Source organism: Filicampus tigris, chromosome 6 (assembly GCF_054856515.1).
Source record: "Filicampus tigris isolate MCC_2025a chromosome 6, RoL_Ftig_1.0, whole genome shotgun sequence".
Taxonomy (NCBI): Eukaryota; Metazoa; Chordata; class Actinopteri; order Syngnathiformes; family Syngnathidae; genus Filicampus; species Filicampus tigris.
The window spans coordinates 23,552,468-23,568,468 of NC_141222.1; the positions used below are offsets into that span (position 1 = coordinate 23,552,468).

General features: G+C 42.4%; 1 protein-coding gene across 2 annotated transcripts in view; it reads left to right on the forward strand.

Annotated features, from left to right (window-relative positions):
• The window catches only part of grin2bb (glutamate receptor, ionotropic, N-methyl D-aspartate 2B, genome duplicate b), a 101,950-nt gene that overhangs the window by 78,739 nt on the left and 7,210 nt on the right, over positions 1-16,001 (forward strand). For both annotated transcript variants that reach the window (XM_086032871.1, XM_086032872.1), the window contains 9 exons: positions 865-979; positions 1,056-1,261; positions 2,392-2,563; positions 4,749-4,902; positions 6,363-6,488; positions 8,859-9,088; positions 10,031-10,191; positions 11,585-11,772; positions 13,515-13,753. In XM_086032871.1, coding sequence (XP_085888997.1) covers positions 865-979; positions 1,056-1,261; positions 2,392-2,563; positions 4,749-4,902; positions 6,363-6,488; positions 8,859-9,088; positions 10,031-10,191; positions 11,585-11,772; positions 13,515-13,753 — 1,591 coding nt within the window. The remainder of the gene's footprint in view (positions 1-864; positions 980-1,055; positions 1,262-2,391; positions 2,564-4,748; positions 4,903-6,362; positions 6,489-8,858; positions 9,089-10,030; positions 10,192-11,584; positions 11,773-13,514; positions 13,754-16,001) is intronic.

Consider the following 16,001-nt stretch of genomic DNA (forward strand, 5'->3'; position numbering starts at 1 on the left):
AGTACAATGCTTCTTCATTAATCAGGCATTTTGAAAATGGAAAATAAAACATACAGCAGTAATCCTTTCTCTGATGTGAGGTCACACATCATGTGATAACATTTCACATGACATTATAGCTGACTTAACTGAAACTTGGAGTTGAATTCTGATTGCACCATCTTATGGGCATTCAAATGTAGGGCTTACGCTTTGAATAGTTGTGCATTCACATTCTACTTTGATTTGGTTATCTTGACTATTGTGTTAATCCTTTGTTTTGTGAAAAAATATCAGGGATGGAGGATTTTCTCAGCTTATGTGCATCACAAAGTAAGCAAAAAATAAGTGAGAGAAATGATATGGACAGATATGGTGATATGTTAAGATTCTGAATGGAAAGAATAGCAATAATCCTCCCAATCGGTAATCAGCGAGTACACACTTTTGACATTCAAAACATTAGAGAAGTCGTATCCGAGTCCCCATCGTGACAAATCCTCCGTCTACATGGTTTTAGTGTCTTTTATGCCACTGTTATGGTTTGAACGTTGCTACAATTTTGGTCCACGGACCTCATCTTTTTTTGGCAGGCTGCTTCTTTTTTTTTTTTTTTTTCTTTTCTTTCTGTTCTGCCTGTCCACATCTCAAACAGACTGACAACAGAGCCTCGTAGGTGAACATGGTGTAGAATTCAGATGGTGATATTTCCCACATACGCACTCGCTTGAGACCAAGCTGCTGCTGCTCCTGATACCGCAGCGTGTCCCGTATGTTGAAGCATCTGGCGATTACGCCTAGTTCACCGTGCTGGAATAAACGCCATCCTTTGTTTTCAATCCCACGCACGCGTTCTGACATTCGGGATTGCAATCTAATTGCCAGGTACATCATGAATGTGACGTTTGAGGGGCGGAACCTGTCGTTCAGCGAGGAGGGCCACCAGATTTTCCCCAAACTGGTCATCATCCTGCTCGACAAGGACAGACAGTGGGACAGGGTAAAAGACGGCGTCGGCGTTGCGGCTCTCGGCTCCGAAAATCTTCCGGCCGACACGGGGCCTCTTTGTCGCGCAGGTGGGCAAGTGGGAGAAGGGCTCTCTGGCCATGAAGTACCACGTGTGGCCTCGCTTCGAGCTCTACTCGGCGACGGAGGAGCACGAGGACCACCTGTCCATCGTCACGCTGGAGGAGGCGCCTTTTGTTATCGTGGAGGACGTGGACCCGCTGAGCGGCACCTGCATGAGGAACACCGTGCCTTGTCGTAAACAACTCAAACTCAGGTGAGGGAGGACATTGTTACAAGTGGTCCTGAGTGTATTTCGAAATATTTCGAAAATAGATTTTCAAGTGAACTGAGCTACAGTATGTTGACTTTTCCGTGACCTAATTAAACTACGGTGTGTAAATTGAGGGATAAAACATTCACGCGCCTTGATACGCATGTGGTCGCAGCCTGGGTCACAGACGCCCCTGTGTTGTCATTATTGCATAATTAATGGAATATATTCAAGTGCCTCAGTCATCATAAAGGTGGCTCAAATGTATGATATGAATTCACAACCCTGTGACATTCTACTTGTGGAGGTGCCTTTGCACATTCATTTCACTTATAAGTGGAAATCAACCCAAACATATTTTCTTCAAGAATATGTTCTATACAGGCTCACTACTTGAAACACCGGATTCTGATTAATATTGCATTTGTGGAATATGAGTTGAGCAGCAAAATCCAACCATTTTTAGCCATTTGCGGGGGGCGGCCATTTTGTCACTTCCGTCGACTAAAAATGACATCACAAACGCTCAGGGCTCAGATAAGGACCAATAATGACTCGGCTTCAGAAAACAGGTGAGCCGTGATTGGTCGTTACCTGAGCCCTGAGCAACTGTGATGTCATTTTCAGTCGACAGAAGTGACAAAATGGCCGCCCCCGGAGATGGCTAAAAACGAGTGGATTAACTCTTATTCCACAAACGAAATATTTATCAGAATGCCTTGTTTCAACTAGAGGACTCGCATAGAACATAATCCTGAAAAAAAATGTTTATTTCGTCTTTTAAGAGCACAATCAAACATGCTTTGCCCTTTCTTTGACATCTGTTTGTAGTGACATACAGTACATAAAGCATTACCTTTAAAAAGAAGCATTGCTTTGCAGCGCTGCTTTGCATTTGTATGACTACTTGAGCCACTATTTTGCCCTACTTAACAGTCACCTGGCTCTTAACATTTTCTATTTATTACCACATTGCTGCATCACACCCCGCAGTGAAATGTGTTCACTGTTCTGTGGACGTGATCTCACTCTCTCTACTTATTTTTTCGATGCTGTTATTTAAATGAATAGCACCACTCTTGCAGTTGGACATATTTTAACATTAAATTTCTCCTCCATCTTCACCCCGTCAGCAACCAAACGGGCGATTCTGGCATCTACATCAAGCGCTGTTGCAAAGGTTTTTGCATCGACATCCTGAAGAAGATCGCCAAGGCGGTTAAGTTCACCTACGACCTCTACCTGGTCACTAACGGTAAACACGGCAAGAAGGTGAACGGCACGTGGAATGGAATGGTCGGAGAGGTGAGGATTTTTCATAATATGTTATCAGAGTAAAGTCAAAGTCAAACCAAAAAAAAAAAAAAAATGCAAAAATTATGTTAACGTGTTAATATATCTGAAAAGTGAGTAACATAAAGTGTATGTAATGTGTATTTTCCAATTATAATGTACTATGACTCACGTTACAATAAAAAAAAATCAGAACGCTGTGGTTTACAATATTTTTAAGAGAATGTAGTTGTAAAATGATGAGAATAACTAAAATAATGAATAATGTGATTAGATAGGCCTTCTTGTCGAAAGTGGTAATACGAAAAAAGTTATCACCTTTTTTCACTTATTCACTTTTCAGTGACTAAAGTTACAATATCGCAAGTCAAGTTGGAATTTTAATAGAACACATTTGTAGTATGAGAAAAATGTATGTACAGATTTTATTTTTACAATATACATCAATGGATATTTTGAATATCCGAGTAACTACCTGTCCTAGTCAAATAGAATTAAATAGGCTCACAAATTTTTTAAAATTTCAAGATGCGAGATGTCACACATTTCCTTTTTTGCAGTGTCCTCTTTTAATTTTTCTGGCAAAATCTGCTTCCCACTTGGTTTCTTTTTATAGAATTTCCTCCAAATGGTGAAAACGAACTAATGTCACAAAAGAAATATTTCAAATCCAAAGCACAAATGTTTTCCCCTTTAAATAAACCCTGTAGAATGTAATGCATTTTCCCAGCCTTCTTTGCCGCGCCCTCATGGAAAGATTATTTCAGGGATGCTACGCAGCTCCGTCATAACGGCCACCTTGATGTAATCCATACCTCCAAAACCTTGATGACCCCTTAAAGTTTGGTAAAAATGAAAAAAAAACAAAAAAACAATCACACTGAGCCAGGTTGCATGAGTAGGGAGGTTGCCCCAGTTACGCTGATGTTCTTCTCGACCAGAAATTGTCAGGTGCCAACAGCATTGTTAACCTGCCACATCTTTCACCTCTTCTCGCGCACTGAACAAAACAAACGCTGCAGGATCCCTCGGCAGACTTGCTGGTTGTTCATCTGCCACATTGAAGGGGAAAACTTGTAGTTTGTGTTTGAAATATAATATGTCTTGTGTGACTCCAGTCCTGGAACTTAAAATAATTGTGCAATGTTGTGGTCATAAAGACACCTGTGTTGAGGATGTGGTCATACTTTAGTCTCTGTTGGAAACAATGAAATTTTAGTCGATGCTTTGTCACAACAGCATCAGTATGAACAGTGAGACAAGATTTGTCCGTTCCTAACAAACATCTACAGACTGAAATTAACTAATTTATCGGACTTGCGCAATCATTGGCATGTTTTTTTTTTTGTTGTTTTTTGTTTTTTTTAATTAAAAGCGATGTATCAGCAAGTGTCGTAATTACAGTGCCGTTTTCCGGATTGTCTTGTAATTTATCATTCTGTATCGTCAATCGCTCCCTTTCCAGATGTTTGTTGTTGATATCACAGCCAGGAAGAGTTTGTCACTGTGCCCGCAGGAATGTACATTTTAGATAGGCCTAATTAAATCAACTGAAAGGCTTTCTGCCTATTTCACATCATCGAGCGCATGTTTCCCCCCCCCCTCCACCTGGCCTGAGGGGACGCGAGTCGTCAGCTCCACACAACCTCGGGTGGGGCACACTGAGGCTGCTGATGGGAGATGGAGAGGGAAACTGTGCTTGTGTGTTAAATCACGCACAACTTGAGGCGTTATCAAGACATTAAGAATCAATCTGACGTGCCACTTCATTGATCATGGAAAAGTACTGGTGACGTTCGTATCATTCTAACAGGAATGGGTTCATCTGTGCGATATGATATCAAATTAATAACCCCTAGCCTACTATACGTGATGTTGTAATATTTCTATAAGGTACTGAGGTTATGCTGATGGAAAGTGCACCAATGACCTAAACGGCTAACGACCACAGAAGATGATAATGGGTGAGAAGGAAAAAATAAAACGGCACGTAGAATTCCTGCATATCTATTTTACATTTTTATTCGTAGACTTATGTAATAGAACTTCAGGCTGAATATACCTGAACAAGGAGGACAATCTATTTATTTTTTAGGGGGGGGGGCTTCTGTGGTTATTCCTCACATCGAATTCTTCTACTTCACGTTGCGTTCACTGACCGCCTCCCCGCCCGGGTCTGTGTGTGTGCGTGTGTCAGGTGGTGCTTAAGAACGCTCACATGGCGGTGGGCTCGCTCACCATCAACGAGGAGCGGTCCGAGGTCATCGACTTCTCTGTGCCCTTCATCGAGACGGGAATTAGCGTCATGGTTTCCCGTAGTAACGGGACCGTCTCACCCTCCGCCTTCTTAGGTGAGAAGACACTTGAGAGAGAAGATGATTTTGGGGTAACCTGTGCTTTATTTAATGAAAACTCACCTAGTCGCTGTTTTGTGCTCGAGCCAAAGCCATGTCTAATAAAAATATTGCTTTGGCGCCATCTTTTGGCCAAGGAACTGTGTTGAATTGAGGGAAGGAGCTTCATGCGCCATGCCATGACCTTGTCTCATACAACCAAGTGCTTTGCTGCCATCTTGTGACATCTTTAGGTAATTACAAACCTTAATGGACAAGTGTCAATTACAAATAGCTACTATTTGTGCTAAGGCAAATTGTTGCGATTCACGGTATGTTCTTGTTGAGGTGATAATTCTCTCTTTTGATTGAGACTGACAGACAAGTATTAATTTAACACAATTATTGATTTTTTTTTTTTTTTTTTTTTTTAAATATCCATCCATCCATTCATTAACTAAATTGCTCATTCTTATTCAGGCCACCGGTCAGCTAGAGTCTATGCCTACGAGGCAGATGTGCTAACCATTAGTCCACTGCGCTGCCCGAAAATGATCCAATTTCACTTAACTGGTCTGAAAATGATGATTTATTGGAAACAAATAATGCATTTTTGTTTAACTCTCTATGCCAGTGACCAGAGGTGGGCATTACGTCAGACTGATGGACGCCCGTTTTGCTGATTATTGACGGATGACGTGACTTCTTTTAAAAATGACGGGCTGACGAATGACGGGTTTTCACTCGTCAATGTAATCGTCACTAACCTTGTCCATCAGTGACGGTTCATCAGTCCGTCACCGACGGACCGTTAGTCTGTCAATGGCGACGTCTGTTTTTCTGACCACGGTTCCGCCCTGTGGTGTGGCTTGTCCATTACACTATTTTGGGGCCGCTGGAACCATTCCTCAAAACCTCTTCCAACCTGCTTCTAGAATGTAGACGTGACATCACCATCAGCTGAATGGCCGACAGATGTCTGCCTTTTACACCGAGTAAATCGATTTTTGACTCAAGATCATCATTGCATCAGAATATCAACTTTTTGTTAGTCCGAATTTTGGGCGGCGATCACCAATCGACAAGTTTAAATAAACAGATAAACGATACGATCACAAGATGGAGCAATATGTATTTATTGTATATATAATGTATATATAATATTGTATATATTTAAACAAGTTGTTCGTTTACTGTCCAATCAATGATTGGTGACATCATCGATCGGATTGGTGAATAAAGACAGCCGATAACAAAATGTGCATAAAACGCAAATATTAATATCAGCCCATCCGATAAGGCCGATCAGATCGGCGTAAAGTCGACTTTTTTTCGGTGATATTTCCGTTTGGTTGCAAAACACGCGCCAAACTCTCGTGTTGGCTGTCACTGGTTTGTGCAGCTGTCGCAATGTGGTTCCCTGTGAGTTGTATAAACGTTAAGTCAACACCTAACCTAACACTGCCCTTGTGTTGCAGAGCCCTTCAGCGCTGACGTGTGGGTGATGATGTTTGTGATGCTGCTGATCGTGTCCGCCGTAGCCGTGTTTGTGTTTGAGTACTTCAGCCCGGTGGGTTACAATCGCTGCCTGGCAGACGGCAGAGGTGAGAGTGGCTTGCGCAAACACGCGCGCACATATTTGCGCTGAGTCATTTGGCGCCCCATTGAGTTACCTTGAATTTTCCATTTTTGTATTATCGCCCATGTGGAGAGCTGCGAGTTTCTACTCATGGAGCATTTTACTGCCATCGCCACTCACTTGAGGTCTTTTTTTTTTTTTTTTTTTTTTAATAATGAAAAGGTTTGTTTAACACAATCAGACAAGTGTCAAAGACTGAGCCAAAGGATCCTCTGTTCCCACTCCAACACCACTCTTACTGTGCCGCTCTCAAGTATTACACCAGCGTTACGCCACCTTTTTCCTCCCGGTTTGTAAAAAGGCCGCATGCACTCAAAGCGCTTCCATTACCGTGCATTGAAAATATTTGTCATTTTGAACAATGCGTGGCAGAACGTAGCGCCACCGGCCGCTGGGTGTCAAACGCAGTCCGAGGCAGCAGGCCCAGTTTCAATCCATTTTCCCATCAAAGTCAACAAATTCGATTTCTTAGGTTTTATTTCTTTTCCTGTAGGTTTGATAGACCCAGACTGTCAGGATTGAATTGGCCCGGTGCAACAGCAGCCACTCAAGATCAAATTTGTCATCTGTAAAAAGTGTTTTATCGCTGTTCACAGCCGTTTTTTTTGTTTGTTTTTTTTTGCTCTAGGGGGTGAAATGAGTATTTAAGTTGGAGTAACGATTCCTCATGTAGTCTTTTCAAAATGTTTCCTGGCTGAGGGAAATACTCCATTGTTTGTGCATCCTATGTTGGGCGAAAACACTAGGTTATGTAAGGCTGTCATCCCGGGCATATTCCTGCTCCAGATGCTGACAACCGTAGCACATCTAGCCCCGCCCCCTCCTTTTTTCCTCCCTCTCCCAGCTTGTCATACCTGCCTCCCTACCTTCACACGCACACACATGCGCATACATACATGGGCAGAAGAGTCTCTAAAGGTTAAGGTTGATGCTTGCACAGCTATCGTACAGTCACAATAACACGGTGGGTGTGCCTGCTAAATCTCTTGGCACTGTCATGGAGGTTTTTCCTTTAACAAAACACAGTATGCTTGTTTTTGTGGATGTCGTTTGCTCTAGTGTGGAAATGCATTGCATCAAACTGATCAGCCGTGTACGGGAACTTGATAGCCTCACGCAATGGGATTCTCCGATATGGAAAGTAAATAGCAATTTATTCAAATTAAGGGGACTATACAAGAAATGTTCAAAGTAGCATTTTAGAACAATATGTATCTTGTAGCGTCAATACTAATTTGGGATTTTGGGCAATTTTTAAATTTTATCACAATCTGGGTTCTTCCTTTGCCGCAAATGCAAACTATCAGTCGCAAAAACATAACCTCATTGGCCGAGGTCACTAAACCCTCTGCAAGCGTGTCAATCAAAACTGACGATGACTATCGTTTGAAAAGATTTGTTTTTCATACATCTGATGCAATAATCTATTTAATGCAAATCACACATATGTTTGTATGTGTGTTTATCTGTCTATACCAGTGATGTATAGTGACAGGCAGGATGATTAAATGCTCCTCCACCAGATGACAGAGGGTACAGTTAACTTGCGTAGCCACCTGTTGCCATTCACACAATAGAGTAAGTCATGGCTTCCTATGAGCACATTAGCTTTTTGTTCAACTGAACTGGCCATATTTCATATTTAGTGCGTACATTTGTGAAGTCAACCCAAAGATATTTTTTTCAAGAATATGTTCTATGCGGGCCCACTAGTTGAAACAAGGCATTCTGATTAATATTGCGTTTGTGGAATATGAGTTAAGGTGCAAAATCCACGCCGTTTTAGCCATCTCAGGGGGTGGCCATTTTGTCACATCTGTCGACTGAATATGACATCACAACTGCTCAGGGCTCAGGTAACGACCAATCACGGCTCAGCTTCAGAAAATAGGTGAGCCATGTTTGTTCGTTGCCTGAGCCCTTGCAGTTGTGATGTCATTTTCACTCGACAAAAGTGACAAAATGGCCGCCTCCAGAGATGGACAAAACGAATGGAGTAACACTTATTCCACAAACACAATATTAATCAAAATGTCTTGTTTCAACTAATGGGCTTGCATAGAACATATTCTTGAAAAAATATGTTTGGGTTGACTTCCTTTTTAATAATTTCACTATACAGTTGAATACCTTTTTGTGACTTTTTGTTTGGTGTGCGATAAGATTTTTCGAATGTCAAATGTGGCTCAATACTAGACTAATAAAGTGAGCGGAAAGTTTACAATCGCCAACAAACTAAAAATGTGAATCTACACCAGTACTTCCATCAGCATTGTGGCTCCCTCCCGCCTTCATTTCCTCATCCGCCATGTTTTTTTCTCCTCCTGCTTGCCAGAACCCGGCGGTCCCTCCTTCACCATCGGAAAGGCCATCTGGTTGCTTTGGGGTCTGGTGTTTAACAACTCTGTTCCGGTGCAGAATCCCAAAGGTACCACCAGTAAGATCATGGTATCAGTGTGGGCCTTTTTTGCTGTCATCTTCCTGGCTTCCTACACTGCCAACCTGGCAGCCTTCATGATCCAGGAGGAGTATGTGGACCAGGTGTCGGGCCTGTCAGACAAAAAGGTGGGAACGCACGCTAGGCAGAGAGTTTCTGGGGTGCTGGAACAGAATCTAAATGTGCCGCAAGTGGAGAATAGGACCTCATTGGAGGAGGAGGTTATGTTTGTTATTTTTGTCAATTCCTTAGTATTTCAGTGGAGGTTTTCTCTTAAGAGCCGAATTTGTAAGGCTGAACGCTAGCTGGTCACAGAGAGAGAGAGAAAAAAATCATTTTCTTGGTTACACTGTTACTATTGTCATACAAATAATAGTTGTGAGTAAAACAAAAACAATACATGCAGTCTTTGCTGTTAGAGTTAGATACAAAGGTCATTTGTTTCCCAGATGCTGATATTCCATATTACATAAAAATCAAGTTTCATAATAAAATCCGTACTTTGCTTTGATAGTAAGTGGTGATTTATGTGACAATGCTGGACTCTTCCTTTTTCAAATGTGAGTTTGTCGCCTTTACTGAACTGTTCTTCATCTCTTCACATATTGTACTCTTAATAACCTTGCTGAGACTGTCAATTAAGAAGTTTAAACTGGTCAAAGGAATTAAGCGGCATACCTATTTCTAAAAGCAGATGCTGAAATGGATCAATTCTTCATTTTCGAGGCTTTTTAGGAATGGGTAAACTTGGTTTAATGAGCTGCAGAATACTGTAGAGTTGATTTTTTTTATTTTTTTTTAACACAGTGTGTTAGTCCTTGAGATTTTCCCATGTACGTCAGCCCTTCTTATCACGGCTCCAAACATTTAGCTAATTTAGGCTTCCCAAAGCATCGTTCTGTCCTTTGCTCACCAGTGCATTAAAGGCTATTTGATGCGTCTCAGTGCCTTTTCTATGCTAACGAGCACTCCTCTGTCATTTTCTCTTTGCGGTTTCTTTTCCGGAAACCTCCCCCACCCGCCACCCCCCACCCCCCGCCCCCCAACCCCCCCCACTTCAACAACAACAGTTCCAGAAGCCTAACGAGTTCTCACCGCCGTTCCGCTTTGGCACCGTGCCCAACGGGAGCACCGAGCGCAACATCCGCAACAACTACCGGGACATGCACACCTACATGACTAGCTTCCACCAGAAAAATGTGGACGAGGCCCTGTACAGTCTCAAGACCGGGTGAGGAGGGGCCAGGGGAGCGGCTTCAGAGGGGAGGATGAATGGAGGGACCAACATGGGGATGAAAGGGAGGAGAAAAGAAAAAGAGTTTCTCTAATGATGCAATCAGAGGAAAAAATGATGAAGGACATAGAGGAGCAAGATAGAGAAAGAGCGAGTGTTCCGAGCAGTGTGGGTGGGCACTAACATAAAGCACAGTAACAAGCTGAAGTTACGGTGACTGCCTCTCAAAGCTAACTAATAACTCACCCAGTGTTTATATTGAAAGTGCAAATTTGATGTGACAGTGACCCTCCACTCGAGATCATGCTGAATTGCTCGAGCCCAAAGGCATCGTTAGCTGGCAAGTTGGAAAGCGTCTCGTCAATGAGATGTCAAATCACTCAGAGTTGATTTGGTTAAATCAGGAAGGCTCACGGAGTGGCTCCATCTTGTCATCATTATTTGCTATTATCGCTTAAGTTCAAAACCCACATTTAAATCACTGTATCAAAAAAGTGTTGTCATAAAATCAGTAGATTCAAGGAAGCTAATAATAAAGAGTGAATACGCGTGTCTATTACAACAGAATTAACCAGAAAGCCCTTTGGCAAGAAAATGTGTGCCTGACAATTTGCCACCTGATAAAAACACAAAAATGTTTCGGGCCACCTCAATTGGGAATACCTAATTAAAGTTCATATATGACCTCAACATAATATTTAACAAAACAATTGGAACAGATGAATTTTGGGACTTGTTTTGAAAGCAACCATGTTTGGTTAGTAAAACAAAGTAGAAAGGCCACACCTATCACCAGAGGCGGAGCTATGGGTGGCCCTGGGTGTGCATAGGCCCACCCAGATTGACAGACTGCCCACCCAGTGAGATACTTGGAAAAAAAAAAACATTTTTAGATTATTATTAAATTATTTTTTAATTTGCGTTTTTAAAAAAATATATATATTTCATTGAATATTAAGAATGGCATAAATGTGAGTGTCTAAGATCTGAATATTGAATATTTGAATATATGTTGTGTTTGGACAGGAGGACTGTGCTCAATGTGAGAAATATTCAAGCCCACCCTGAATTTTCCAGGTCCCAACCCCCACCCCCCACCCCCATTAGCCACGTTCTGGCTCAGCTACTGACTCTCACTACAAGTAGATTCCTATGATTTCTCCCAGCCAATCAGTGAATAGTGTAACAATAGTAATGAAAATTACAATTAAAGAAAAATAAGGCCCTGCGATTGACTGGCAACCACTCCGGGGTGCCATCCCCTTCTTGCCCCAAATTCAGATAGGGTCTACCTGTAATAAGTCCAAAAGATGTAGAAAATTGATGGGCAGAAAGGTATACACAAGTTAACATTTGCTTCATTCGTCCACTTTTCTGTTGTGCTCGGCAGCAAACTGGACGCCTTCATCTATGACGCTGCAGTGCTTAACTACATGGCAGGAAGGGATGAGGGCTGCAAACTGGTCACTATTGGCAGCGGCAAGGTGTTTGCCTCCACTGGTTACGGCATCGCCATCCAGAAAGACTCGGGCTGGAAACGAGCTGTGGACCTTGCCATCCTCATGTTGTTTGGAGACGGTAAGGCCTCGAATGACCATATGTTCTCGCTCGTTTCAATACGTGGTGCGTACGTAAATGTTTAGTTGCGACGGCAAGCTGCTGGAAGATTCCAAAAGGCAGCGATGCCATCACAGCTACGAGTCATTGTGAGCCGGGTCGGCAAAGTGTAACCGTCGTTACTTTGCAGCTGCAGCTGCAGGAGAACCAGATATGAAAACACTCTTTTATGGAAACTCATTTGAGCACGTCCGCCTCGCAGTTCAGAGGTCGTGGGTTCGATCCCGGCTCCGGCCTCCCTGTGTGGAGTTTGCATGTTCTCCCCGTGCCTGCGTGGGTTTTCTCCGGGTACTCCGGTTTCCTCCCACATTCCAAAAAACATGCTTGGTAAGTTGATTGGACACTCTTAATTGCCCCTAGGTGTGATTGTGAGTGCGGTTGTTTGTTTGTCTCTGTGTGCCCTGCGATTGGCTGGCAACCAATTCAGGGTGTCCCCCGGCCTACTGCCCGAAGACTGCTGGGATAGGCTCCAGCACGCCCCGCGGCCCTTGTGAGGATAAGCGGTATAGGTACTGGATGGTTGGATGGATGGAAACTAATTTAGTCAAAATCCGGCAAATTCATTCTAATAGATAATGAGAAATGTAGCGCATTTTGGGGGGGGCACACATCCGATCGTGGGTGGGGGCGGTTTCCAAGTGCCCACTTCACGGTATAGATGTCCTTCTGCCGTGCCGAAACTTTAGTACGTGACTAGCACGCCGCATTTAAAAGGAATGAAAGGAGCCACTTTGATTGAAGTCGGCTGTGACCACTCCCACAGCGGCGCAGTCCTCCCCGTCACAGGTCCACAAGCCTGCACTCATCTGCGAAATTACCAACGTTGAGTATAACCCGCCTCGGCACCGAGATAGGCCATGCAGGATTTCTTTTGAAATAAAATAGAACCCTTAGACTGAGCAATGAAGATGTCACATGACCTCCCAATCACTAGAGCTGCCTGTAATGTCTGACATATGGACCGTTTTCCCATGATAACCAAGTCACCTAGTCACTAGTTCTAGTTGCTATGATGCACGTGTAGGCAAACTCATTTTATTCATGCTCAAGATAAAAATGGCAAAGCCATCCATCTCAAAGTAATCCAAATGACAGTTCAATTAGATAAAAGGGTCTCAGATTAAATAAATTAACACCTCTCTAAAATTGACTCATTCATGCTCATTTGCACAAACAATATTATCGTATTAGGCAAGCAAAGGCATCTCTCTTTCTCTCTTGCTCCCTCTCTCTTTCACTCTCTCTCTCACACATACTCCAAAAAAAAAACCATGGGGGCAAATCCAGCAAATCTCTCTGGACGTGTCCTCCCCCCTTGGCAGCCCCCAGGGATATGGAAATAAGATTTTAGGGTGGAAATACTTCTCACATGACCATGCAAACTTCCTCCCGGAGGATTGTCAAGTGCCAGTAGGCAATTGTTTTTTTTTTTTCCTCTCAACAAAGAATGATCAGGCTTGCATAAGCAATCCTTAATGAGGATGATTTTCTGTGGGGCGTTCGGTTAAAATAATGCAACGTGACATTTGTTCCCCATACATGAGACCTGAGCTGTTTTTGGCAACAACTAGCCACCCGAAAAAAGATGTCCTTCTTCCCCACTCGCACTTTCATGCGGAGTCACCTGAGGGAAAACTCCCCGAAGATCTCACATATTGCGATCACTCCCCGCAAACATACTGTATCTCTTCTCCTCTCTCCAGGTGAGATGGAGGAGTTCGAGGCTTTGTGGCTGACAGGTATCTGCCACAATGAGAAGAACGAGGTTATGAGCAGTCAGCTGGATGTGGACAACATGGCGGGGGTCTTCTACATGCTCGGGGCTGCCATGGTTCTGTCACTTATCACCTTCATCTGTGAACATTTGTTCTACTGGCAGCTGCGCTTCTGTTTCATGGGCGTGTGTTCCGGAAAGCCTGGGGTCACCTTCTCGATTAGCAGGGTGAGTGTACATGTGTGTTATTTTGGATTTGACCTCGACCTGATAGTGAGATCCCGGCAATAGTTGTGTGGAGATTACTGACTGCGGTTGAGACGGAGCACGTCACTCAGGGAAAATACACTGATGGCTTGGCTGGCAGGTTTTGATTTGACAAGTGATCAAGTTGAGTTGATTGCAAAATCCAGGCAGTACCGTTCTGTTCAGTGGGATATGCATATTTTCATCCTAAATGGTTCCACAAAATCCTGTACCATTTTATTGGTCCCCCCCCCACAACACTTTCTTTTTTAATTCTCAATATTTATTTTTCTCTTCCCCGTTTTTCTTTTTTTTTTCTTTTCTTGTTTCCTTCCTTTTGATTAATTCTACCTATTTTCCCCTTTTTTTCTTCCTCTTCTTTTTAAACCTAACCATATGTATATATATATATATATATATATATATATATATATATATATATTTATTTATTTATTTTATTTTATTTTATTTATTTATTTATTTTTCTGGCTGATGCTCCAATTGTGAAAGGAAAATTGGAATGTGACCAAGACATTTGAAAAGGTATTTTATTTTAAAAAAAAAAAAAGTTGGATTTTTTTGGGTATAAAATCCATCCATCCATTATCGATACCGCTTGTCCTCACAAGGGTCGCGGGCGTGCTGGAGCCTATCCCAGCTGTCTTCGGGCAGTAAAAATGTATATTTTTAAAGATCCTCTTTTTTGGAAAAAAAAAAAAAACATATAAAAAGAGGTTTTGTGAAATCAGTGCCCTAGGGGTAGAGCCCTAATATATAAACCTAACCCACCAAAGAAATTTAAAAACCACTTGAACTAATCCACTTATGTATCAAATTTCACACTAAGGCAGTGGAAAGCATTCTAGCACTAGCATCTAACATCTAGCATTATTGTTCTGCCTTGGGGCAGGTTCGTGCTCTACTCGATGCCGTTGTAGTTTTATTATTAAATTCAGACTTATGTTTCTCCCTGGCTCCATACGTTTAAGTGACAAAGACACGATTAGAAGCTAAAGAATTCAAGAAAAATTCACATATCTGTTAGAATATGTCTACATATGAGCACTACACACATTCCCGAACAAAAATGACGGCAGATCTTTCTGGTCATGACAGAAATGAACGATTAATCAAGTAAACGTTGAAACGAAATTTGCTCGCTATGTGGTACGTTTGCAGCTAGTGATCTAAAAAAAAAAGTTTGTCGGAAGAGTTTCGAGTACTTTACAGTGTTTCTTTGACGGGTCATTTAACAAGGTGTCTTAGTGTTATTGCAGGCTGTTTCGTTCCCCAGAAATAGTCATTTGAGAGGTAATTCGTTAGCATAATGTTACCTTTTTCAGCAAGAGGGTTGTTGCACGTAAATGGTCTCAGCTATCGTTTGTCAAACAAAAGGACACCGGTGTTTGTGAGCAAGCTGAAGTAGTTTCTAATCGTCACTTTGTTTAACGCCCGCTCACACTGACCTGATAATGACCTTACGAGTCAGAACTGGCATTAAGCACTTGAACAATTTCTTTTGTCTGGTGGCCGTCTGCGGTGTGAAGACACAAATCGGCCTTGATTGCTTTTTAAAGTCTGATATTTTTCGAGTATTCCCTGATGGGCTTTTATGTATGCTCTAAACCAGATTTGATTTTTAGTGGGTCATCTTGCCTAATATCCCTTTTGAAAAACACATGTGTTTACTGTAGTCTTCATCCATACGTGGTTTTTCTGACAAAAACGATGAAGGGTGAAAAATGGAAATACTAGCAGGACAGAGTTGGCTGGGAAAAAAACTTTTTCAAAGCAGCCATAGTAGCCGTAGATATTGAGAGAGAACAAACATTCCCACTAGGGCAGATGCCGTTCACCCAAGCACCCCGAAACAGAGATAAAACAGACACAGGAAGAATCAAGAAAACTGTGCCGATGTCAGGTTTTACTGATCGATGTAGACTACTCGTATACATGTACATTCTGTCGCTTACAATAGCTCACTCGCAAATAGTGAAATGCCTTTGAGGAAAGACGTCTGGTTCTGGCTTGTGGGTTGCTAGCCTTTGACAGCTCCGATTTGACAGCGAGTAGTTAACAGGACTATCAGGAACATTTTCAAACTGTTTTGCATGCAGGCAACCAGTTGTCCAAGTGAAACGTCTGCCGGTTAGTGGCGTGATGTGCATGCCAGGCCAGTAGTTGGCGACATCCCTTTGAAAGACGCATACGCAACAGCTGCAGCTAATCC